Source organism: Grampus griseus, assembly GCF_964374135.1.
Source record: "Grampus griseus genome assembly, chromosome: 15".
NCBI lineage: Eukaryota > Metazoa > Chordata > Mammalia > Artiodactyla > Delphinidae > Grampus > Grampus griseus.
This window is the reverse complement of record NC_139009.1, coordinates 20878715-20905295: the sequence shown is the minus strand read 5'-3', so window position 1 is coordinate 20905295 and position 26581 is coordinate 20878715. Positions and strand designations below refer to the sequence as shown.

At 44.1% G+C, this 26581-nt stretch overlaps 1 protein-coding gene across 1 annotated transcript; it reads right to left on the bottom strand.

The window, feature by feature from the left end:
• Positions 1-81: 81 nt before the first annotated feature.
• NRBP1 (nuclear receptor binding protein 1) lies at positions 82-11240 on the bottom strand. Its single transcript, XM_082671746.1, has 18 exons — positions 11123-11240; positions 8146-8375; positions 7839-7961; positions 7549-7650; positions 7073-7162; positions 6879-6919; positions 6415-6509; positions 4826-4909; positions 4584-4642; positions 4326-4424; positions 2185-2317; positions 1879-1984; positions 1680-1730; positions 1446-1581; positions 1188-1241; positions 1037-1100; positions 719-774; positions 82-633 (listed from the first exon to the last, which is right to left on the bottom strand). The coding sequence occupies exons 2-18, from the start codon at positions 8353-8355 to the stop codon at positions 529-531; spliced, it is 1608 nt and encodes a 535-aa protein (XP_082527872.1). The 5' UTR covers positions 8356-8375; positions 11123-11240; the 3' UTR covers positions 82-528.
• Positions 11241-26581: the final 15341 nt, after the last annotated feature.

Sequence of the window (26581 nt, the reverse complement as noted above, 5' to 3'; positions counted from 1 at the left end):
CCCACACCCATTCTCACACACACACACCCACACACACACACACAGACACCCACCCACACCCACACACCCACACGACGCGCGTAGCAAAAAGTAGACTTTTATTACAGCAGCAACTGAGGCGAATCGAATGGCCCCCCGGGGCCACCCCTGCAGCACCACCCTTCTCTCCCGCCCCGTCCGCCCCAGCGGGATTGTAGAATTCAGCTCCCAGCGCCCGTGGGCTTCCTTTCCACACAGGCTGGGCGGGAGCCAGCAGATCAGCTACTAGCCCCCGACTAGAAGGCGGCTGCTGAGAAGGCCCAGGCCCACGTCTGTGCAAAACAAGTAAACAAAGTGCAGAGGGATGGAAGAGAAGGGGAGGGGTGGGTAGGGTGATGCTCAGAACCGGGGAGCCCCAAAGCCCTCCTGAATAATAAAGGAGAGAGGGGCTTCACAGGGTAATACTGTCTGGGGGGAAGGGGCAGGAAGGCTGTAGCACATGTCGTAGCACAGCCACAGCTCAGATTAGGGGCTGGGCCCGAGTGAGCTCTAAGAGGAGACGGTGACAGCGGCTGAGTTGAGGGTGCTGTTCCTGGCAAAATTGAACTTGCTCAGGGTCTCCTCCAGCAGAGAAGTCAGTCGCGTCTGGTCCGCCTAAAGGGGAGGAGCTCAGTGAGACCAGGCGGAGGAGAGCGGGGGCAGCCGGGGCAGCGGGGGCGGCAGGAGGCAGAAACCTCACCTCGCTAATGAAGCCCAGCTGCACCAGCTCCGCCGCCAACTCGGGGATGTTCTCATCTGACAGAGAAACAGGAGAGGGTGAGTACAGTACAGCAGCGAGGGGCACAGGGCCCTTGGAACAGCCCCAGTCAGGTGACCCTGGCTGGGAAAGAATGACACAAGCAAAACTGTCAGATCCACCCTCCAATTTTAGGGGCGACGATATTCATTCTATGTGAGTCAATGTGTTACTGCCCTGTCACCTTACCCACCCCTGAATATGTCCCTCACAGATAAGGCTCATAGACTCTCCATCCTCTGAGGGAAAGGAGAGACTCACTTGGCATCAGGTCACAGCTCAGGTGCCGGTTCAGTTTGTCCTCCAGCTTCAGCAGAAGCGTCAGCTGGAGAGTAGGACAGTCAGAAAATGAGGCTCCCCTTCCCCACCCTCTGGCCACCCAGCCCTATGCAGCCCTGGCCCTGAGCCTTACATGGTGTTTGACGCCCTCCTCCACCGACTCGATGTTGCACTGCATCAGCACCACCTAGGGAGAGGGAACAGAGAGGGTCACTAGAGTAGGGACCAGTGAGCAAAAAACCCCCAAGAGCTGGAAGCCTTTCCAGCCCACGGGACATGAACGCCAGGGAGCAGAAACACATTCTTCTCTCTAAAGGACAAAGCATTATCTGAGATGTCCTCTCTCCCTTCCACCACGACCACAGACACAGCCACACCCACACAGCCCCACCTTGCGGGTCTCCACCTCAGCGGGTTCAGGTGTTGGAGTCTTGACAGAAGGCGGCACCACAGGTGATGTCACCTCCTCCTGCTGTGGCTGCTGGGGCCGAGGCAGCCCAAAGGCCGTCAGGGGGTAGATCCCGTTCCTAAGTGGAGATCAGACAGGTCGCATGGGCTCCGTGGATGTCTTAGGACACCCACCCCTGCCTCCTCAAGGAAGCTTTTTTTCTCATTCTTCTCTCACCTGACATCTTCAAGGAATTTATCCAGTTCCAGAGCTGGTGACTGAGAGTACCTGGAGAAGAAAAGAGAAGGAAGATGGAAGGAAGGAAACGGGCAAAAACAGCAGATTCGACCACTCCCAGAGAATGGACAGTTGACAGAAACCTCAGGGTGGGAATGACCAATCTGTCCCTTTCAGAACCTCTCAGTTAGTTACTCACAACGTCTGAACTGGTTCTCTTCCTGGTCCTGCAGGGATTTCAGCCAGTACAGCACTGGTATCCATGTTTTTGGTGATCTCCTCCAGAGCATTCTCTGGGATCATGTCTGGAGGGCATGATGGAATGGGAAGTTATGGAAGGATAGTTCAGATTAATATCACAGAAGGCACAAGGGGTCCTGGGGGAGGGTGGGGGAGGAACGGAAAGAATCCCTTTGGAAGTAGAAGAGGAAAGGAAACATGCCAGTGAGAGTTACAAGGCTCCAGAATGGAAAAACAAATTCCTAGGAGGGTCAAGAGGACTCACGCTGGTGTCCCACAATGCAGTGGGCAGCAAGGAGTTTGAGCGAGGGCACTTCAAACAGTGCTGGGTGGAACAGAAGTTCTCTGGCTGTTGGTCTGCGAGCGGGTTCAGACTGCAGGCACTTTTGAATGAACTCCTAGAAAGGGGAACAAGGGAGTGGAGCAGGCATCTGGCAAGCACTCCACTGTGTTCGTCTCTCTCTCTCTCACATTGTATCTAGTACAAGGCTCTGTGCATACTAGGTGCTCAGCACTGGCTGAGGGAACAAATTGCTAATGTTTATGAAAGGACTTCGAAAACTGTAAGGTATTATATGAAAGGTATCATTCACTGTCTTTCTGGTTTTCATTATTTTTCTGCTCCCCAATCGCAAGCTTTTTTTCTTTACTGTTCAAACTTATGATTTCTTTTTTCTTATTTTCTATCTCTCTGCTTTATTAGCCCACTCACTGCCTACCTTCTCCAACCCTCACCAAATTTACCTCTCTCTTACCAAACTCATCCACTGTGGTCAATAATAGTTACCATCTTTTTATTTCCCAAGCCTACCACCACAATTTCCTTTGTCCACTACATCATTTATTAAATTCACTGGATTTCCCCATGCTCCCTCTAACCCCACAGGTCCCATGACAGTTAACCTGCTCTCCTCCTTTCAATCTGGAAGGGCAACAAGGCCATATACCTAATCTCTTACTTGAACAGCCCACCCTGACACTGAACCAGAAACTTATTCCACACTAGCCTCAAGACTTCCCACTAATCTTCCTTCTCTTCTCTCTTCCCCCACCCTTTTTATTGAATTTTTGAATTTTATTTTATTTTTTTATACAGCAGGTTCTTATTAGTTATCCATTTTATACATATTATCCTCCTCCCTTTTATAAGCATCTAATGAGTTACAAACTAACCTTGTTTGGACCTTCCTGTCCAGACCCTACTTACTATAGTCTACTTCCTGATTCATAACCCCTATATCCTTTTTTTTTTTTAATTTTTCCATTTTTTGTTTTGTGCTTTATTTGGTTGTGCCAGGTCTTAGTTGCGGCATGTGAACTCCTAGTTGCGGCATGCATGTGGGATCTAGTTCCCTGACCAGGGATCGAACCTGGGCCCCCTGCATTGGGAGCACAGAATCTTAACCACTGTGCCACCAGGGAAGTCCCGCCCTATATCCTTTAAATCTTAGCTCATTTATTTCAGGGCACTTTCCCTAACTAAAACTATATAAATATAAAACCCCAAATAACTGGTTTGAGTAATTCAAACTGATTGATTTGTTCAAAAATATCAAGATGGTTGGGACTTCCCTGGTGGTCCAGTGGCTAAGGCTCCGCGCTCCCAATGCAGGGAGCCCGGGTTTGATCGCTGGTCAGGGAACTAGATCCCACAGGCCACAACTAAGAGTTCGCGTGCCGCAACTAAAGATCCCGCATGACGCAACGAAGATCCTGCAAGCAGCAATGAAGATTCCCACGTGCCGAAACTAAGACCCGGCACAGCCAAATAAATAAATAATAAATAAATAAATAAACAAAAGGGTGTGTGCCAATAATGGTCATGCCTGTATGAAAGAAAAATACATACCAAGATGGTTGTCTGAGAGTGTATACCAATTACCTGAGGTAACCATCAAAGTAGTTTGCCTCCACATAGACAAACCTAAGTTAACACACAAACTTTAGTCCCAATATTACCCATCTTCTTCTTCTTTTTTTTTTTTTTGCGGTACGCGGGCCTCTCACTGTTGTGGCCTCTCCTGTTGCGGAGCACAGGCTCCGGACACGCAGGCTCAGCGGCCATGGCTCACGGGCCCAGCCACTCCGCGGCATGTGGGATCCTCCCAGACCGGGGCACGAACCCGCGTCCCCTGCATTGGCAGGCGGACTCCCAACCACTGCGCCACCAGGGAAGCCCCCCAATATTACTCATCTTAAACCCCTAACCTGTGAGAGAGAGAATGTGTGTGTGTGTGTGTATGTGTATACCAAAAACACCTAGGGAAATGTTCACTACTTTGAGTGCCCTTTCTGCTTTATGTTTTCTTACTCTTAGAAGAGAGCATATTCCCAGTAGGTAAAAGGAAGAAAAATCTGAAGACATTTCAAAGTCTGTTAAGGAGGAGTGATCCTGAAGATTCTTACCCTCTGTAATGGGTCTTCTAGAAGCTGAATGGCACTGCTGATGGCTTCCTGTGGCACATATGAGGACTCTCCATTGCCCTGAATCTCTAGCACTGCCATCTGCGGTGAGGAGTAATAAAAAGGAAAAATAGAGACCTAAGAACCTCAGTGCTCCCACACTCACTCCCTCAAGACCAGTACCTTACTTGTCAACCCTCCATTTCCCTTCTATCTTCTAATTTGACTCCTTTCCACTACCCACCCTTCTGGTCTCCTCACCTCCAGTGCACACATGCCAAAGGAGTAGATGTCTACTGCCGTTGTCACATTAGTGACTTCTAGGGAAAACAGAGAAGCTTTGGTGAATCAGAGGATCCGGGCAGGGCATGGCAGAGGTGTCTTAACTTTTTGCATGCCAGTAGAGAAGGACGAAAGTTTCAGTTATGTTACCTCCGACCCTCAGGTTGTAAAGTGGAAAACCTGGGGTATGGGCACAGGGCAGAGAAACTGGGATGCCTCACCTCCATATTCTGGTGCAAAGAAGTGGAGATTCTTCTGTTCTTCCCGACAAGTCTTCACATGATTGTTGATAGTGTCAGGAGCCACTGGGAGTAGGGGAGATACCCACAATCTGACCACCATCAACAAAGCACAGCCTAACTCCAGAGAGAGGCCCCCAAAAGACAAATTCTCTCCTGAAGTCTCTAACCCTCAACAGGCGCAAACCTATCCCTTTCCCATCATGAACTCCAGACTAAACATGAACACCACCTATCTCCCCTTTCTCAGGTCTACTGCTTCTCATCTAAGGTCCCTAACCCAGTAGCAGCAAAGGCTCCACACTAAACTAACAGGTACCCAGGGGCTTTGGGCTGGCATGGAAAAACACAGTCTAAGGAAAAACCCACTTGTGACCTGCTTACCTTCCCCAAAGCCCAGGTACACCTAACCCCAGATCACATGAAAACGTTTGGTCTAGTTCTTTCATCCACCCTGCAAACAATGTAAAAACACAGGCAGCCCTTCCTAATCTGTAGCAATTAAGAGACCTCAGAAACTTGGATGAAGATGGATAAGAAGGATTAACATACAACCAAGTAGACAGCCTCCTTCTTACCCACCTTTACTGACTGAAACTCAAGAACAGCTCAAAACTGAACCAATACCCTTAAATCAGTTGCACTTGTAATCCACAAAAATTTTTAGACCCCTGCTCTACTCTCTTATTCCTCAACATTGCCTGCCACAGAGCTGAACGAGGAACCAGGGCCAGGCCCAATTTGGACTCACTCGGATCATAAACAATGACTACAAGTCACAGAGAGTCTGGGAGCACAGTATGACTTAGGGAACCAGCCTGATGATGAGGGCGATTAAGAATCCTGGATGTGGATTCAGCCAGGCAGAATCCACAGGAAACAAGCAGGTTATGGAAAAGCAAGCATGGGGAGGGCTGGTAGCACAGAAGCCAAGCAGGCATAATTAGGCAGGGGAACGGTGTTTGCTCCCACGACTGCATGCACTGGGCAGCCGCAAAGGGGAGCAGAGGAAGCACAAACAGCGCCCCAAGTAGGGCAGAGGGAGCTCTCACCATTAGCAAAAATCCTATGAAAGACTGTTGGGAACAGAGCAGCCCGTAAGCGGGAGGGAGGAAAACAGAGAAAAGTTGTGAGCGATGGAGCAGCCAAGCCCCAGACAAATGGACACACAAACAACACACAGACACGGCACACAGAAATGTTAAACACTGCACACGTATACACAGCAAATGAAAGCACTCACAGCAGGCACAGCCTGGAACCTCCTTTGGTAGGGTCTGGCCCCAGGGGCTCAAATCATACCTTATACCCAACCCTTGCCCTTTCCCAACCTCCTGTCAAGATCTCTGTATTAACCCCAGTTTCCCTCCAAAAAGGTACAAGATTAGACCCTACACCTTCTCCACTAATTGACTGGCCTCTCTCTATAAATTACCCCTAGTAAGGTCCTTTCTCTTATCAGCAGCCCACACCTCAGAACTTTGCTCTGTCTTCCCCCATTCCTTTCATCTTACCCCCATGGTTCCCAAATTCCCGAGGCTCCCCTGCCCAGAACCTCTCCCTCCCCTCACCAGAGCCAATCTTGATGAGTCCGTTGTGCTGGATGAAGATGGTGTCACAGGTCAGGTTCCCATGGATGATGGGGGGGTCACAGGAGTGCAGGTAGCTGTGGGGGCACTGGGCTGTTAGAGGGGCCACTGGGAAATTAGGGCAGGGGGATCCCAAGGGCTAAGAGGAGCAAGGGCCTGCTCTCCTGCTGGTCACCACAAAGATAATACCCACACTCTGAATCTCCATTATGCCTGATGAGTTAAATAGCTGGATAAGCGCTAGGAGAAAGAAGTGGGAGACAGCATCGTGGTCAACGCATTAGGATGAACCCTTTAAAAGACCGATAGGGGCCTAATCTTGAAGTATATGACTCAAAGAAAGTGGGGAGAGGCAGAAAAGAACGGCAGAGTAGTGCCCTGAAATCTGTTTGGAGGAACTAAATCAGGAATAAATATGGGAAAGACACTAACCAGATCCTACTTACCTTAGGGCAGAGAGGATTTGTGTGCACCAACGCTTCCAAGCCTGGAACAGAGTTTGATCCAAGGGTCAGCAGTAATCCCCTCTCTTAACCCTCCAACCAGTTCCCTCCATCCCATCCTGATCAGCTTCATAATTAACATAATCTTTTTTAAACCTCCAAACCAGCCTAAAGCTTTTTCTGCTCTCCCTCCATACCTTTTCATTCATAGTCTTGTGGTTCTTTTTGGTCTTCTTCAGAAATTGCTTAAGACTCCCAGATGACATGTATTCTGTGATAAAAATGACCTGGAGAGGCAAAGCACACAAATAAAGCCTTATAGTAGAAATGATCCCTTATCTAGGTAACACATATACAACATATACATAAAATTTGGAAGCCTGGTGTTTTTCTTAATGAAGTATCTCTCTTTCGTTCTTAGCATCACTTCCTTAGATTTAATAGGGCAATGAAAACTGCTGAGCAATATGAGCTACGGGAAGGAAGAAACAAAAATTCACTGATTTCTGTCCCGACTATAACCAGACAAAAGGCACAGGTGGTGGTCATAGCCCTACTCTCATCTCAACAGCAGCTGATTCCAGCTCTGTTTCAAAACTATCTTTTTCTGAATATAGAATGAACAGTAAGTGTAGCTAGTCTCTTTGCAGTAAGCTCAGGAAAAAGTTCTTACCCTGGCCTTGTTCTCTTTAATGTCAGCCCAATACTTGTGAAACTTGACAATGTTGAGATGTTCCAACTGAATCAGATTATCAAACACAGCACGGACCTTTTCCTGGAAGCAGGGGAGACATTGGGATAACAGGGTTCAGAAAGCATTATCATCCTAAAAAGCCATTCCCTATCCCCCCTAGAAATGATCTAACCCCAATGTACTCTTCTCATAGTAGCTTCCCAACCCCAATTCCTCTTTACACCAGCATTCTAACATCCCACAGGCTGCATTCTTTCACCATTACTTACCTCCTGCAGCTTGTAGTTCTTTCGCTCAGAGAACTGTACCTCATTCCACACAACCTCTACACCCTCCTCTGTATCCATGGCCAGGTATGCACTGTCAATACCCGGTACATTCCGCTGATTCACCTGAGAAGAAATTCAAATGAAAGGGAATTAAAGTTACCACACAAAGTCTCTATTTTAATACTCCGTACGATCATCTTCTCCCAGGCTCTGACCTGTTAAAGTTTGGTCTGCCCCGCTGAGACTCTGCCCCTCCACTTTTTACCTCTTAGTTTCACTCTCTAGAGTAACACTACTACTACCTCACCTCTTCTCGCCTCTTCTGCCAGCGCCCACAGGGTGACTCTTCCAAGATCTCAGACTCATCTTCACTTTCCTCTTCTTCCTCTGGGGAAGCTGCTGAGGTTGTGGAGGTCACAGGAGGTGACACTGACGTCAGGCCAGGAGCTGAGGATGAGGATTCTACCTTTGGGTCTGAGCCACTGCTGAGTACTGTCTGGGACTCCCCCTCCGACATGCTGGAACAAACACTCAGGCCTGCATTGGTTGGAGCAAGGGTGATGGGAGAAGGCAGAGAGGGTTAGGATAGAGTCTATAAAGATTCCATCCTAATAACCTAATCTGGGGTTAAAAAGAAAACAAAACATATACCTCCCTTGTTTCCTTTAAATCCAAAATCAGAATTAGTCCTGTATGAACCCTAAACATTAACTACTCTCCTAGTCTAGAGAAGGGGAGCTATCTTGGTTGAAGATGACTCACCCAGGTCAGTGAGCAACTGAAGTATATTTTAAGCTAAAGAATATGCTGCTATGCTTAATTATGTTAATAAACATATTTTATCACTTAAAAAAAAATGACTCACCCAGGAGTGGCAAGCACAAGATTTACGGTAGTACAACCCGTGTTTAGTAAGGTCCAAATGAACAGCAAAATCAGGGGCCTCATTCCATCTCAGCAAACACTTACCCGATAGCCTTCTCTGTGAATCCTCACCTACCTCTTGCACTGTGCTCAAGAACCAAGGTACATGGGCACTATTCGGAACAGATGACTCCAGACCCCCAAATGTTCCACTGAACCAGCTCTAGATCTAGAGCTGTAGCACTCTCAACCGATTTATTCAGCTGAAACAATCAGCTGATTTATTCTACTTGAACTCATCTTGGCATTCACTGTCCATCTCTCCTATGCACAGAACGAGCCTGCCAGTCCATGATGAAGCTACCCTTGGGCCAGGTGACTGGCAGTGGCTAGTGACTTCATCCCTGATGACCTCACCCTCCCTGTGATGTGAGTGTGGCAAATGGGTGGGTATTAGCAACACTTTTTTTTTCATTCACTCATTCAACAAATGTTTATTAAGCACTTACTGCGGGCCAAGCACTGAGCTAGGTGCTTGAGATACAATAGTGAACAAAATAAATAAGATGCCCACACTCATAAAGCCGCAAATTTAAGGCAGAGCTAAGACTTTAAGCTTCCAGTTTTCATTTCATTCACATGGCTCAAAGCCTCCATCCTCTGACATAGGTATTCCTTTCAAGTACAAATAACTCAAGACACAGCCATTATAGGAAAAAGCACTATACAGTATAACATTTTATACTAACTAGTGTATAGTATTATACATTGACATAGCTACTTAAAGAAAAAGAATCCTCAAAAGCTAAATGTCACTAACTTAAGAATCACAGGACAATCCCTGAATGTTATCCCATATCTCTAAGAACGAAGGCCGTGAAGGAGTTGGAATCTGATGTGTGCTGGGCTCAAGGGAGTGCTCGCCAGGATGAAAATGATACCCTGTAAAGTACATTTGCTCCAGTAAGTCAGTTCAAAATACACAGGCTTCTGATCAACGCCAACCTTCTGAAAAGCCCTCATTTCTTTTTAGAACTCTCAGATGCCCCCTTCTGCCCATCTCTGCCCCCAACCTACACTGTGTTTAACCCAAGCCAGGAGATTTTATTAGATGACATTCCAGTAAATATCAGAGGGCAAACAAAGCACTACAGAGAAAATCTGGCAAGATGTCATTTCGCCTATGTTTTTTTCTCGGTCCTTGCCTAGCATAGATTTCAATCAATCAGTCTTAGTAATCTACCTGAAAAGTAGCTTAAAAAAAATGGTAAGAAAGTTCATATGGGTTACTTTATTTATAGAATGCATCCTTAATCTGAACAGCTAAGTAAAGTTTCCAGCTACATTATAAGAAATACCAGTGGAATTCTAATACAGGAAGCCTGTAGCCAATGGGCTCTAAAGAAATTTCTGGACCCAGGGCACAATTAATCCACAGCAGGGCACCGCAAGAGAGGGCAAACCTTCACCAGTCATAGACGCTCTTCGAATGTGCTTGTCTTCTCCCTCCCCAATCTCTCCCCCCCCCCCACACCGTAGGCAAAATGAAGGCAATGCCCAAGATCCCCCAGCACTCCCCCTGCTGATGGCAACACTGGAGTTTTTGTCTCAGGGTCGGTCGTTCAGAGGTTTAAATGAGATCACATATGGAAAAGGCCATTGACGCCCCTCAAGGGAATCTCCTCGCCACCCCGAGATGCCTAGTGTTCACTTCCGTGCAGTGTAGGTAAATCGTTGCAAAGTTTTCTCCTGCAAAGTTTTTCATTTTGGGGGCTGCAGCTTCTCAGCATTTCAACTCCTCAGCAACAGCTCACAGGCCTCTCGCCCGCCCTCACCTTCAGCGGACCAAAGAAGGCCTGAGACCTGCAGAACAAGCAAGCTCGGGGAGGAATTTCACACTCCAACAGGTCGCCTAGCCCGCTGTCGCGAGGGACCGTCGGGCCCCGGGGCCGGCCCTGCAGCGAGCCGCAGCCACCTCACCAAAGGCCAGCCCCGCGGCGCAGTCAGGGGCGCAGGCCACGCCCCCGCGCAGTCGGCGCGCCGACCCCGCGAGCAGGCGCGGCCCCGACGCTGCGCTTCCGCAGGCCGCCGGGCCCGCGACCGCCGCCCCCGCCCCCGCCCCCGCCGCCGGCCCCGCCTCTCGTCAGCCCGAGTTCGACATGAACGCCGGGGCCTCTCGCCCCGCGCCCGCAGAATTCCGGGCGCTGCCGCCGCCGCTCGGGGACGGTCGGGGAGGGCCGAGCAGGGACTGTGGGGCCGAGGTGTACTCTCGGCTCCGGCGGGCCGGGCCTTGGCTGTCGAGTGAGCAGGGCCACCTCCAGACACCCGCCTGCCGGGGTCCCACCGTCCTGGCCGCGGAGGCCGACCCTCTCGTCCTTTAGCCGAAACCTTCCCTCCCTCTCAGTCCCCTCAGCGCTCACCTCCCGACTCCGCTCCCCGCAGCCTGCGCTTCAGCTCCAGCTCGGGTTCCGGGGCCCCGGATCAGAAAGACTCGCTCACAGCTGCGCTCCGCGGCGCAACCGAACTGCGGGCCCCGCCTTCGCGGCGTCCGGACCAACAGATGGGCGGTGCCGCAGTGCCGTTGGGTTTCCATTGGACAGGGCGGCCAGGGTGGGCGGTGCCCCGGGCAGACGGTCGCTCGCAGGGGTAGTCTTCAACCCGGTTTCCTCCCCTAGAGCCTGTCCGGCTGAGACCTCTTGGAGGGTTCGGTGTTTTCGGTCTCAACTGGGGCCTGTCTCTCTGTCCACCCCTCTGTCCGGTCCTGGTGCCCCCGATGATTCTGCTGGGCGAAGGGAAGGCCTTCCCCCTCTTCTTGAAGGCGCCATGACAGTTCTAGTCCGACTCAAAGACAAAAGGAGCGAAAGACGTAGCCTCAATCTGAGAGGAGCGCCCACCCACTTTCAGTATTTGGGGGTGAGACTGCGCAGAACACCAATTCTTCAGAAAACTTTTAAAAAATTACTGAACACATTAACACTGAAAATGAATAGTTAACGCTTCGTAATTGGATAGTACTGATGTTAGCCGAAACTTTGCAAGAGGTTTTCACAGATATCTTTTGATCCTCGTAATAAATTGAAATTTTCATTCAGTAATAGTTGCCAAATGGAAAAATACTGAATCAGAGGCATTAAGCTATTCACCGAAAGTTGGTAAGAACTATATCTAGAATCCGAAACAGTTAAGATTTATCAAAGAAGACTTCCTTGAAAAGATGTTTGGAAAGAACTTAGGTTGACTGCGAGGAGGTGAAAAGAAAAAATGATAGATTGTGGGTGAGCCCATTGATCTTCGAAAGCCAAACCAGGAGCCCAAAAGAAGTTAACTCTACTCCTAGACATGTATTGTGGAGGCAGGAGGATGAATCAATCATCAGTACTTGGAAATGTCATAATCACCAAATCTGTCCATAAAGGGAATCTCTAATCCTATTTAACTGATAGAAGGCTATCTGGCAAAAATTCCCTCATTTTCCATCTCTACACCTTAAAATTTAAATCAAACTTTTATCGTTCCTTGATTCTTTCACCTTTGAAAGAGAGTGCTCAAACACTCTTTTAGAAATCTGGACCTTGTTTTGGATATTTTTAAAAGGCATTTGCCCACCAAATGTAGCATACAGTTTCAGGGAGTTGAGGTTAAGAATCTTTGTTCTAAAAAAAAAAAAAAAAGAATCTTTGTTCTAATCTCAAGGAAAGGATGCTCCTCCTGTCCAGATTAATCTCACCAGGTAGACTCCAAAGCAACTGAACACCTGGCACATGGTAAACATTCATTAAGTATCCGTTGATACTACTATTACAGTTTCCCATTCTCTTCTGTCTGGTTCTTAGTATTATCAACCTTTACCTTTCAACTAGCTCCTTTCAAATCTGCACAGAGGACCCATTAGCATCTTCAAGTTCTCGTTTTGTTTTTAACCTTTCATTCATGTTTTTTTTTGGGGGGGGTTGGTTGGTTGGTTGAGGTTTTTTTGTATGTTTTTTGTTTGTTCTTTTGGCTGCACCGCGTTCCCCCCCGCCCCCCCAACCCGTGCCCTTGCCCTGGAAGCATGGAGTCTTAACCACTGGATCTCCAGGGAAGTCCCTTTTCATTCATGTTGAAAATGTTCAAGGGGGCTTCCCTGGCAGTCTAGTGGTTAAGACTCTGCCCTTCCAATGCAGGGGGCGTGTATTCGAATCCTGGTGGGGGAAATAAGATCCCACATGCTGCAGCGGTGCAGCCAAAAAATAAAATGCTCAAATACTGCCTACATCTTCACCACATCATTTTTTTTCTGCTTTAAAAATCATACTTATTGTAACAAATCAAACTATTTCAAAAATAACATAGTATAATGTAACTTTATATAGTAGCTTGTATGTGCTATATTCCACTGTTTTAATTGCCTTATGACATATTAATTCACTTAATCCTCACAACAATCCTATGAATATTGTGAATTAACAATTGCTGTAGAAAGTGAAAATCTCTTACCTTAGTTCACCAGAATAATTAAGACTTTGATATATATTTCTCCATATTTATTTTTTCTATGTATATATTAATATATGTATATATAATTTAAAATAAAGGCAAGTGTATACCACATAATCTTTTTCAATTTACTCTTTTCACTTTTTTCCACAGCAGCACATACAGCACTATAATTTTTTAACTACTGTAGAGTATTCCATTATCCAAATGTGCCAATGTTTAATAACTACCAGGGAACTTTGAGGTTATTTCCAACATTATTTATTATAGATAAAGCTGTAATGAATATTCTGCTACATACACCTTTGCCTACTTGTGAAAATGATTTTACTCATTCTTAAAAGTGGAATTGCTAAGTCAAAGACTAAGGACATTTTGAGTAGATATTGCCAAGTCTCTCTTCAAAAAGATATCAAATAACCATATCACCATGAGTATGTTAGGGTTCCTGCTTCCCAACATCCTTACCAACATTGAATATTACCAATCTTTTCACCTTTGGTGACATATTAAGGAAAAAAAAAGATATCCTACTGTTTTAATTTACATATATTTAATTAGTAGGGAAGTTAAACATCCTTTTTTTAAAAGACTTTTTTAGAACAGTTTTACATTTACAACAAAATTGAGAGGAAGGTACAGAGATTTCCCACATACCCCTGCCCCCACATTTGCACAGCCTCCCCCATTACCAAATCACCGGAATGGTATAGGTTTTACCAAGGATGAACTTACATTGACCCATCATAATCACACAAGTCCATAGTTTACCTTAAGGTTCTTTGTGTTGTACATTCTATGGGTTTAGACAAATGCATAATGGCATATATCCATCATTATAATATCATAAAGAGTGTTTTTACTGCCCTAAAACTCCTCTGTGCTCTGCCTACCCATCCCTGGCAACCACTAATCTTGTTATTGTCTCCATAGTTTTGCCTTTTCCAGAATGTCAGAATCATACAGTACGTAGCCTTTTCAGATTTGCTTCTTTCACTTAGTAATATGCCTTTAAGTTTCCTCCATGTCTTTTTATGGCTTGATGGAGCATTTCTTTCTAGTGCTGAATAATATTCCATTGGATGTACCACAGTTTATCCATTTACCTATTGAAAGACATCTTGGTTGCTTCCAAGTTCTGGCAATTATGAATAAAGCTCCTATATACATCCATGTGCAGGTTTTCATGTGGACATAAGTTTTCATCTACCTTGGGTAAATACTAAAGAGTGCAATTTCTGGATCATACATTATGAGTATGTTTAGTTTTATAAGAAACCACTGAACAGTCTTCCAAAGTGGTTGTACCATTTTGCACTTCCGCCAGCAATGAATGAGTGTTCCTATTGCTCCACATTCTCACCAGCATTTGTCTTTTTTCCTGTTTATGGCCATTCTACTAGGTGTATAGTGGTATCCCATTGTTTTAATTTTCATTACCCTGGGACATATAATGTGGAGTATCTTTCCATATGCTTATTTGCCATCTGTATATCTTCTTTGCTAAGGTGTCTGTTAAGGTCTTTGGCCCATTTTTTAGTTGGGTTGTTTTCTTATTGTTGAGTTTCAAGGGTTTTTTAATGTACTTTGGGTAACAGTCCTTTATCATATGTCTGTTTACCAAGTATTTTCTCCCAGTTTGTGCTGTCTTCTTATTCTCTTGACATTGTCTTTCACAGAGCAGAAGTTTTTAATTTTACTGAAGTTCAGCTATCAATTATTTCTTTTATGGATCATGTCTTTGGTGTTTCATCTGAAAAGGCATCACCATACCCAAGGTCTTCTAGATTTTCTCCTATGTTATCTTCTAGTTTTATAGTTCTGCATTTCATATTTAGGTCTATGATCCACTGTGAGTTAATTTTTGTGAAGTGTATACAGCCTGTGTCTAGATTCTTTTTTTTTTTTGTATGTGGATGTCCAGTTGCTCCAATACCATTGTTTTCATATGTTTACTGCCCAATTGCATTTCCTCTTCAGTTTCTTGCCTGTACATGTTCTTTGCATATTTTTAACTAGGTTGATCATCTTTTTCTTATTGGCTTGTAAGAGCTCTTTGTATATTAGGAAAATCCCATTGTCTTCCCAATCTCCTACACTGTGAATCCCATCCTATCTCTATCTCCATTGAAACTTTACACTCAGTTTATTATAAACCTTTATTCCAAAAACCCTTTCTCATTTCCCATTCTCCATGACCTCTTTAGCATTTGGGACCACTGAACAGCACGTTCTTAAAACTCCTCTGTTACTTTTCATAATACAAATTTATTTCATTTCTCTCTCAATTCCTAATTTTTTCTCCTTTACGTTCTGTTCTTCCCTCCTTTTTTTTTTTTTTTTTTTTTTGGTCGCACCACACTGCTTGTGAGATCTTAGTTCCCTGACCAGTAATCAAACCCAAGCGAGGCCCCAGCAGTGAGAGTGCCAAGTCCTAACCACTGGACGGCCAGGAAATTTCCCCCTCCTAACTATTAATGTGCCTGTCAATGTGTCCAAAGTTATATTCTGTGTTCTCTCTACACCATCCTTTAGAAAATATGTCCATTGATGAGCTTCCAATACATCAACAGGATGACAGTTATATTTATCTCTAGCACTTCTTGCCCAAGCTCCAAGATAATATTGGATGCTCCACTCTCACTTCAAACCTAATTTGCCTAAAGATTTTCATTTCAGGTTAGTAATCTACCTCGAGAACTAATTTATTGGGAACAGAAGACAGGTGGCTGGGTGACAGAGTGGGAGGGAAACTATTTGTATGCCCATTTATGCCTTTTGTACTTTGTGCCACATGTACATACATTTTATTCCAAAAAGAAACAATATTTAACAAAGAAACAATTTATTAAATAATTGTATAATAAAGAAAGGCAATGCTTTTAGAATACCCATATATATATGACTAATTTCTAAGCTTCCCAAGTGACCTGCTGACCTCATCTCCCAAGTGGACTGTAGCTTGGATTGTGACATGCTGGTTGCACAACTCTATACATTTACTAAAAATCATTGAATTAACAGTGAGTGAATCTTATGATGTGAAAATCATACCTCAATAAAACTGTCCAAAATCTTTCAGATCTTGGTTTCCATAAATCAGGGCAATTAGAAAATCAACTGGGTTTTTGCTCAAAGCTTTTCTTCCTCAGTGTGCGACTCACTAGTCACACCTCCAAACTGATCATTCTTCTAGGAATGTGATGTGGATTCTTTTCCGAATGAAGACATAATCAAAGGAACAAAAATGTTCCTTTGCCTCAAGCTTCGCACTTACATTTCTATAGGACCTCAAACTAAAAGAAACCTAGATTTCGTGATAATTGTGAATCATCTGAGAGGTGCTTTAAAACATACACCTTCCCAGGACCCTACCTGAATCAACTGAATCTGAATCTGGGAGCCGGGGAGGACTTGATTATCTGTATGCCTAAAATTCTGCCCAGGTGATGTTGATGCAGGTAGCCTGGCTCATCATTAGGCTGAAGGGTGGTAACCATCATCATAGCTCATGCTTATTCCTGTCCAGACATTGCCTCATAACTTAGGCCTCTGAGCTTCATTGTTTAAGTTATGAAATGGGAACATGATTTGCCCTACACCTCTACGTCATGTCATAAGAAATTGAGTCAACTTCTAAAATAAACATGATAGATAAATAGGGGCACTGGGAAATTAAGAAAAAAAGCAGCTCATCTAAATTAAGAATTAGATTTATTAATTTTTAGATTATTAGATTTCCACAACTGTATTCAATTATGTTCAAATCGAATTTATTTATTATTTATTTTGCTCTGTGTTTTACTGGCATAGAGTTAATACCTATTTTATTTCACAGGGATGTTGTGAGTTTAAAATAATTATCAGGTCATTCCACAGCTTTTTCTGGGCTAAAACCCCTTTTGTTTCTCTTCATTTACTGAATTTACCTTTGTTGTAGTAATAGAGAGAAATTTCCTAAACCTAAAATTATTTCCTGAAAAAACATAGATTCAGACTTTAAGGAAAGGCCTTTGGAGATCCCTTGTAGCATTAGTAGTCTAAGATTTCATTATTTCACAGCTCACAGCCAGGCTGGAATCAGAGAACAAAATTCAATTTAACTAAACAAATATTTATTGGCTAGTAAGAGTACATGCTAGGTGCCATGCTAGGCAGACAAATCAATAAGACAAAGTTCCTGTCCTTAAAGAGCTCATATTTATTTAGGAAGATATCTGTGTAAACAAAACAGTGCCAATACTTAACAAGTACAACAGAAGTATGTATAAAGTTCCATAGGCTGAATAGAGAAGGACCTGATTGACTTCACAGAAGAAAGATACAGGGGAAGCTGTCATAGGCTGAATAATGGTCCCAAAGAGACCCATGTCCTAATCCCTGGAATTTGTGAATATCACCTCATATGGCAAAAGGTATTTTACAGATGCGATTAAATTAAACATTTTGAGATGGAGATGTTATCCTGGATTATTAGGATAGGCCCTAAATGTAATCACAAGTGCACATAAAAGAGGGAGGCAGAGGGAAATTTGACTACAGAAGAGAAAGAAATGTAACCACTGAAGCAAGAGATTGTCCTTATGCCCAGGAATGCAAGCAGCCTCCAGTAGCTAGAAAAGGAAAGGAAATGGATTCTTCCCTAGAGCCCCTAGAAGGGACCAGGACTGCTGACACCTTAACTTTAAACCAGTGAAACCAGTTTCAGACATCTGGCCTCCAGAACCGTAAGAAAATAAACAGTTGTGGGGTTTTAATCCACCAAGTTTGTGGTAACTTGTTACAGCAGCCATAGGAAACTAATACATAAAGTTTCTCAGAGAACAAGAGTGATGTCTGCCTGACCTGGGTTTTAAAGGATGAATAGGGGGCTTCCCTGGTGGCACAGTGGTTAAGAATCCGCCTGCCAATGCAGAGGACATGGGTTCAAGCCCTGGTCCGGGAAGATCCCACATGCTGCAGAGCAACTAAGCCCGTGTGCCACAACTACTGAGCCTGCGCTCTAGAGCCTGCGAGACACAACTATGAGCCCATGTCCTGCAACTACTGAAGCCAGTGAGCCTAGAGCCCGTGCTTCGCAGCAAGAGAAGCCACTGCAATGAGAAGCCCACACACCTCAATAAAGAGTAACCCCCGCTCGCTGCAACCAGAGAAAGCCTGCGTGCAGCAATGAAGACCCAATGCAGCCAAAATAAATAAATAAATAAATTTATAAAAATAAATAAGTAAATAAAGGATGAATAGGAATGTTAAGGGAAGCAGGAACAATCCAGAGAAGACTGAACCTTCTTTTTCTCTGACTCTCCAGTCTCAGAAGATAGGAAGTTGGACCTAAAACATGATTTTGTACCCCAAGTTTTGTGACATATGTCTCATTTTTTAGCAGTAAGAGTCGAAGATTTCCAACATAGGTGTTATTTTTCTTCCCTTCACTTCACCTCTGGCTTTTCAGTTTGAATTTATTTTATTTTAAAAAAATTATTTGCTTGTTTATTTATTTATTTACTTGGCTGCATCAGTTCTTAGTTGGCACATGGGATCTTTGTTGCGGCGAGTGGGCTCTGTAGCTGTGGAGCGCGGGCTTAGTTGCCCCATGGCATGTGGGATCTTAGTTCTCCAACCAGGGATCGAACCTGCGCCCCCTACACTCGATGGCAGATTCTTAACCACTGGACCAGCAGGGAGCTCCCTGAATTGAAATCTTTGTTTTTACAAAGTTTTTTACATCTGGAAGAGAAGAGACTCTCTAGGAAAAACATTCTTAAGAGAGCAAGTGAAAAAAACTAGAGAGTCTGATAAGGACACTTGTTTATTACTGGAGAAAGCTTGGAAAGAAAGTAACAAAACACTCTCCAAAAACAAGCAAAGGAACTCCTTGCCTGTTTTGTTTGGGACTAAGAGAAACAGGACAGTGAAAATAAGACATTAGTAAGAGCTCTAAACCGGGTATAACTGAAGAGAGAATAAATTACTCAGAATGCAGCACAGAAACACAAGGATATATATAGTTAAGAGAGAGGGAGGATAGATGGAGAGCTCCAACATGTATAATGAGAGTTCTAGAAGAAAATAAACAGAATGATGGTGAAACAGTGTTTGAAAATGCAAGAGATAAAATTTTAAAATATTGATGAAAGACATTAGACATCAAACTTTAAAAATAAGCCTTTAGTACTAATAAAATAAACACATGCTGAGGCACGTTATAGGAATATTTACACAACATTAAGGATAAAGAGAAAATTGTAAAAAGCTACCAGAGATGAGAGAGAAAAAACAGATTACCTATGAAACAACAGTGAAGACTGATAAAAGACTTCTCTATAGGGGGCTTCCCTGGTGGCGCAGTGGTTGAGAATCTGCCTGCTAATGCAGGGGACACGGGTTCGAGCCCTGGAGCAACTAGGCCCGTGAGCCACAACTGCTGAGCCTGCGCATCTGGAGCCTGTGCTCTGCAACAGGAGAGGCCGTGATAGTGAGAGGCCCGCGCACCGCGATGAAGAGCGGCCCCCGCTCGCCACAACTAGAGAAAGCCCTCGCACAGAAACGAAGACCCAAACACAGCAAAAATAAATGGATTGATTGGTAAACTCCTGTGCCCGGCATCTTCTTAAAAAAAGGAAAAAAAAAAAAAGACTTCCCTATAAACATAGAATTTTATCCCCATCCAAAATATCATTAGTGAGGGCAAAGTACATTTTGATATACCAGAAACAATTAAGGAATTTTTTTTAAACCACCCATACAATCTCACTGAAAAACATAGTTATAAATAACAATTTATAAAACTGCTTAGGAAAACTTCCATTTCTGGCCATGATGGTATAACAGGGACCACGTTTACCCTCCTGCCTTAATCATCTAGAAAACTGGACAAAATATATGAAGCAACAACTTTCAGACATTGGACAACAGGCAGCACAGGATAGTGATCCCTGAAAGAAGGTAAACAAATGAAGTGAATCCTATGAGTACCCCAGCTTACAGCCTAGAAAGTGTTTTCAGGCCACCTTGTAGAAAGAGGAAACTAAACAGAGCCTGACAATCTCACTGTATTGGGAAGACAGAGTTTGGAGTTCAGCGAGGCCAAGGTGGCTAACATTTTCAGGGAAGAGTGCCAGAAAGGATGGAGATACACACAGAGAGAACTATGGAGCTCTGCAGAAGGATCCTCTCAAGATCTCGGCTAAACATACTCATGCTGAAACTATCAAGGTTGAGGAAAGAACCGTTTGAGAGGAGGAGTTGGCACAATCTTCCAGTGGTAAGAAAGCCATTTTGGTGGACAGGGTAGCAGGATTCCAGCTGGCAGGTTTCCTATTACTACTGTTTGATCTTTATTCCTTAGCAAATCAAAGAGCCAAGAGATTACAAATGTGAGGTCATTTGTTACTTGGAATGTGAGCCTCAGTTAAGAACTTTTGCCCTCCTGGTGACTACAAGAACCAGCAGAATTTTTCTAAGTAACACTCTGGTTCTCTTGGGCCAATCTGTCAGACTCAACTTGTGTGTCCTCAGTTCTCAGCAGCCAACAGAGCAAAGGAGTTCTCTTACTAAAGGATTCTGAGAAATCTCTAAGGAATGGTTAAGTGTGCCACAGATCCTCACAGGAAATTACTATCACTTTTGCCAGCTGTCCCTGCTCCAAACCACTGCGGCTCTTGAACTTTGTCACCACCTCCTTCAGGCTCCCCACATGGCCCCATCCCAATGGACATAGATCTCCTCACTCGATTCCCCAAAGCTCAGTTCAGTCCAGGCTATTTAACAAGACACAGAGGCATAGACATGAAAAACAAAGAGTAGCCCACAACTGCCACTAGAAGCGGCTCTCCTTCAGATTCCTGGTAAGGCAGAGCCAGCTCAGCCCACCCAGTTTCCCCAACAGGAATCTCCAGACTGTGCCACGTCTTGGAGTCTTGATGCCAGCAACAGGCATGAGTCCAAAGAGAATCTTTCTTTTCCAGTTCAAGGCCTGCTTATTTTCACTCTAGAACATCTATCCTTTTCCTTAGGGGGAAAAACTCACCTCCACCTTGACCTGGTTGATGCAATCCCAGGAATTGTGGACACTTTCCAGGCTTCAGATAATCTGGCTCTAACTCCACTTTGTGAGATACAGTTTTTCAGACCAGTCTGTCCGGTGTGAGGTATAGAGAAAAGACTGGCACACACCTCAGGGTGGCTCCAGTTTTCTGATCACCTGCGAGCAAACACTTGAATTAAAAACAAACATTGAGGCTTCCCTGGTGGTGCAGTGGTTAAGAATCCACCTGCTAATGCAGGGGACACAGGTTCGAGCCCTGGTCCGGGAAGATCCCACATGCCGTGGAGCAACTAAGCCCGTGCACCACAACTACTGAGCCTGCGCTCTAGAGCCCATGAGCCACAACTACTGAGCCCGTGTTCCACAACTACTGAAGCCTGCGCGCCTAGAGCCCGTGCTCCACAACAAGAGAAACCACTGCAGTGAGAAGCCCCTGCACCACAACGAAGAGCAGTCCCCACTCGCTGCAACTAGAGAAAGCCCTCGCACAGCAACGAAGACCCAATGCAGCCAAAAATAAACAAATAAAAACATTGGTCTCCTAAGAACAATAAGGATTTTAAGAAACATTCCAGTCTATATAATTATTTACGGAGAAAAACGGATCTCTCTCTCCCTGCAAGGGCACAATCCTGTGAAAGACACAGATTTTAACACTAATAAATAAATTAACCTCGGCATCTCAGTCTGAAATATCTGGATTTTGGTTAATGGTCATTTCATGATTTTCTTTAGGATAAAGGTGGGTATTTGCTTTATGTATGTGTAGTGGGCCCATCCTGGTGATTTTCCTAAGTAAAGGCAGACTGCTTCAAAATGAATTTACATCTTGCCTTCTAGAAATATAAAACTGTGACTGTAAAATATAACACTTCTCTGACTTTAGAAAATGTTTCAGTTATTGGGCACCCATTAAAACTTATGAGTACAAAGAGGAGTAGGGGCTAGAACAGAACCTCAGAAATGGACTTCTTCCCTTTTCTAGTAACTTCAAAATATCTATATTCCTTCTTTCTTAGCACTAAATCTTGCCCCACTTTTTTTTTCCCTCCCTGAACCAATCTTTCACCTCTAATCACACACAGAATGGAATGTAGCATAAAAACTGCTGAGCTTCCAAAGGTAATCTTTTATGAATAGTACAATGTCATCAGAAACTGGATATGGTCAAAAACAGAATTAGGAACCCCAAGAAAAGCCTGGGTGGGGGTTAGCTTGGGAGGACTCACATCTCAATTTCTTGCCTTTTTCTCATTCTCTCCTCACTTAACATCTTCCACATGCAGGTTAGGTTTCTCAATCTGTGGTCTGTTACCCTCTGGGGGTCTTGAACTTCCAAGGCACTCTGAGTCTTCTATGAGAATTTTATTTTTTTTTTGTTTTTTTAAATTTTTTATTGGAGTATAGTTGATGTACAATGTTGTGTTAGTTCCTGCTGTACAGCAAAGTGAATCAGTTATACACATACATATGTCCACTCTTTTAGATTCTTTTCCCATATAGATCATTACGGAGTATTGAGTAGAGTTCCTTGTGCTATACAATAGGTCCTTATTAATTTTCTTTTTAAAAAAAATTATTTATTTTTGGCTGCGTTGGGTCTTTGTTGCTGCTCGCGGGCTTTCTCTAGTTGCAGCGAGCGGGGGCTACTCTTCGTTGTAGTGTGCGGGCTTCTCATTGCGATGGCTTCTCTTGTTGTGGAGCACGGGCTCTAGGTGCGTTGGCTTCAGTAGCTGTGGCACATGGGCTCAGTAGTTGTGGCTCTAGAGCGCAGGCTCAGTAGTTGCGGCGCACGGGCTTAGTTGCTCCACGGCATGTAGGATCTTCCCGGACCAGGGCTCATACCCATGTCCCCTGCATTAGCAGGCAGATTATTAACCACTGTGCCACCAGGGAAGCCCCTTATTAGTTTCCTATTGTGTATATGTCAGTCCCAATCTCCCAATTTATCCCTCCCCTCCTTCCCCCCACCCCCGGGTAACCATAGTTTGTTTTCTACATCTGTGACTCTATTTCTGTTTTGTAAATAAGTTCATTTGTACCTCTTTTTAGATTCCACATATAAGAGATATCATATATTTGTCTTTCTCTGACTTCACTTAGTATGATAATCTCTAGGTCCACCCATGTTGCTGCAAATAGCATTATTTCATGGGTTTTTTTATGGAGTAATATTCCATTGTATATATGTACCACATCTTCTTTATCCATTTCTGTCAATGGACATTTAGGTTGCTTCCATATCCTTGGCTATTTTAAACAGCGCTGCAATGAACACTGGGGTGCATGTAACCTTTTGGATTGTGGTTTTCTCTGGATATATGCCCAGAGGTGGGATTGCTGGATCAGTATATGTGCTGCCGAAATGAGCACTTCTATGAGAATTTTAAAACACTGTGTTTTAAGTTTTATAATATAAGTATGTTAGCATATTTTGGATCATCTGGATTAACATTTTATATTTTTGAGTGATCCTGAATTTATGTTTAAGTTTACAATTTAACTGGTATCACATTATACTCTGAAGTTAGCATTTAACTTTTAAGGCAATGTTGCCCAGCCCTGGGGGCCGGGGTGGGGGGGAATGAGGGATGGTCCCTTAAATCCCTTGGGATCTGTAGGTATGTCTCAGTGGTACACAATTACTCACACTTGAAAAACACTGGCTTAAGCTACCTTCTTCTCTTTTCTTCTTTCTCTTATGAGAGATAACTGGAAAGAAACTCATGAGAGGCTAATAGAAACAGACAAAAGTAGTTTTAAAAATGACAAGTATTTGTCAGTTTATTTTCAATATTCGATCAATTTGAGCAACAAGAAAATATAAGCAATCTAATTCTAAATATAAAAATCAGGAATTCCCTGGTAGTCCAGTGATTAAGGATTTGGTGCTTTCACCGCTGACACCCGGGTTCAATCCCTGGTCCAGGAACTAAGATCCTGTAAGCGGTGCAGCAAATAAATAAATAAATATTATTTTTAAAAATAAGGCAAAGGCAATACCTCAATATTGTGAATATATATAGGAATCGCCAAATGCTTAGAATTAGTTATTTTCTACCCACAACAAACCAATTCCATGCCTTTATCTCTAGTTGTTGTGTGAACTTGGTATATATTTTAGAGACCCTTTTTATATTCAGGCCAGCCCCTAAAGTACATGTTCAGAAGCTGCTTCTGTTACTATGTGTGATAGGTCAGATTTCTGAAGCTCACAGTTTACAGAAAGACTCATGAAAATCAATCTGCGAATACAGTGTTTTAGAGTATTTTTAGTTAAAAAAATTTTTTTTCCTCAAAGTATGAAACCTTTGTGTCCTCAGAAGTGTAATATAGTGGTTTGGGGGAAATGGAGATGGAATAGGGAGAGGATAACCTTCATATTCTTTGTCTCTTTCCCACCTCTTTCCATGAGTCCCTTAGTATCTCCATTTCTTCTCTCAGAGGCACCACTGCCCTCCCGCTGCCTCACTTTTTTTTTGAATAATATTTTCTTTCCCACTTTTTTCCTTATCTGTTTTTCTCCCATTTTGTTTCAGGCCTTCGTCTATTTTTTTTTTTTGTGAACATAATTTAATGTTATTTCCATTCCATATTTAGCTTGTATATATGTATACCTAATGAATGGTAGATTTTTGGTTGAATAATAATACAACATTTATGTAAACTTGGCATTTTATATTCAGTTCCTCTTAGCCTTAAAGCAATCCGAAAAAGTAGGTACTGTATGTCTGTTTTATAGATGAGGAACTGAGTCTGAGAGAGAATAAGTAACTTGTGAAAGACCACATAGGTAATATATATATCAAAACTCACGCTTTTTTCCCCACAACATCACATTCCACTCTTAGAAGAAAAAAAAAAAGAGGGGGGCTTCCCTGGTGGCACAGTGGTTGAGAGTCCGCCTGCCGATGCTGGGGACACGGGTTCGTGCCCGGGTCCGGGAAGATCCCACATGCTGCGGAGCGGCTGGGCCCATGAGCCATGGCCGCTGAGCCTGCACGTCCGGAGCCTGTGCTCCGCAACGGGAGAGGCCACAACAGTGAGAGGCCCGTGTACCGCAAAAAAAAAAAAAAAAAAAAAGAGGTTGCGGGTTTCCCTGGTGGCACAGTGGTTAGGAATCCGCCTGCCAGTGCAGGGGACACGGGTGAGAGCCCTGGTACGGGAAGATCCCACATGCTGCGGGGCAACTAAGCCCGTGCACCACAACTACGGAGCCTGCGTTCTAGAGCCCGCGAGCCACAACTACTGAGCCCATGTACCACAACCAGTGAAGCCCACGCACCTAGAGCTCGTGCTCTGCAACAAGAGAAGCCACCGCAATGAGAAGACCATGCATCGCAAAGAAGAGTAGCCCCCACTCCCCGCAACTAGAGAAAGCCCGTGTGCAGCAACAAAGACCCAACACAGCCAAAACATAAATAAATTAAAAAAAAAAAAAAAGAGGCCGAGTAATTTCATGCTCCTTTAACACTGCCTTGGTAAGAGACCTTATCCAGGTTCACGATGACCAACAGGCCTAATTAACACCTCCTACCTTCGTAGCCTAACTTCAAGCCAATATTTGCAATGTTTGTATATCTAGTTGTCACCTTAAACCAAACTAGCATTCACCCCCGCCCCCCGCCCCCATCACACCATTTTCTGTTACGGGCTCTGCCAATTTTTGTCATTCAGAGTCAAAACCTTGGTGATATTCATTCATTCAACAAGCATTTAAATACTATTGAGCACAGATAAGAATTGTGCTAGGGATGCTGGGGTATACAACAGTAAGTTTGACAGAGTTTCTGACTTCCTAAAGGCTTATAGTCTGTCAGGAAAGACACACAAGTGGGGACCCAAACCATTGTAGGGATATTAGAAAAGACTTCCTGAAGGTAGTAATGATGAGGGTGGGTGGGTGAGGAGGTTTGTTCCATGGGTGAAAGCATAGGAAGAGAAAGCATGGAGGAACCCAAAGACATACTGCTGAAGCACTGGGTAGTGGAAATGGAGAGGAATGGGAGAGACATGGAAGAAGCCTTTCAAGCATGAAGGGTCTGGTAAACTATGTTAAGGAATTTGGACTATCTGAAGAGTAGGAGGAAGCCATGATCTTTGTATTTTAAAAGAATTAATCTGCTTATCCTTTGAGAATTTTCCCTTTCTCTTCCACCCCCTGAATCCAATCTGTTACTAAATTCTGTCCATTTCTTATCGTCTAATTTGTTCCTTTATCTCTATTCCCATTGCCACCCACCTTAGTCCCTGCCCTTCTCGTCCCATGCTTAGATTAAGAGCCCTTTCACCAGTTAGTTTCCAGACTCTCCCTCCAATCTACACTGTACACGAAGACTAGACCAACAATCCCCAA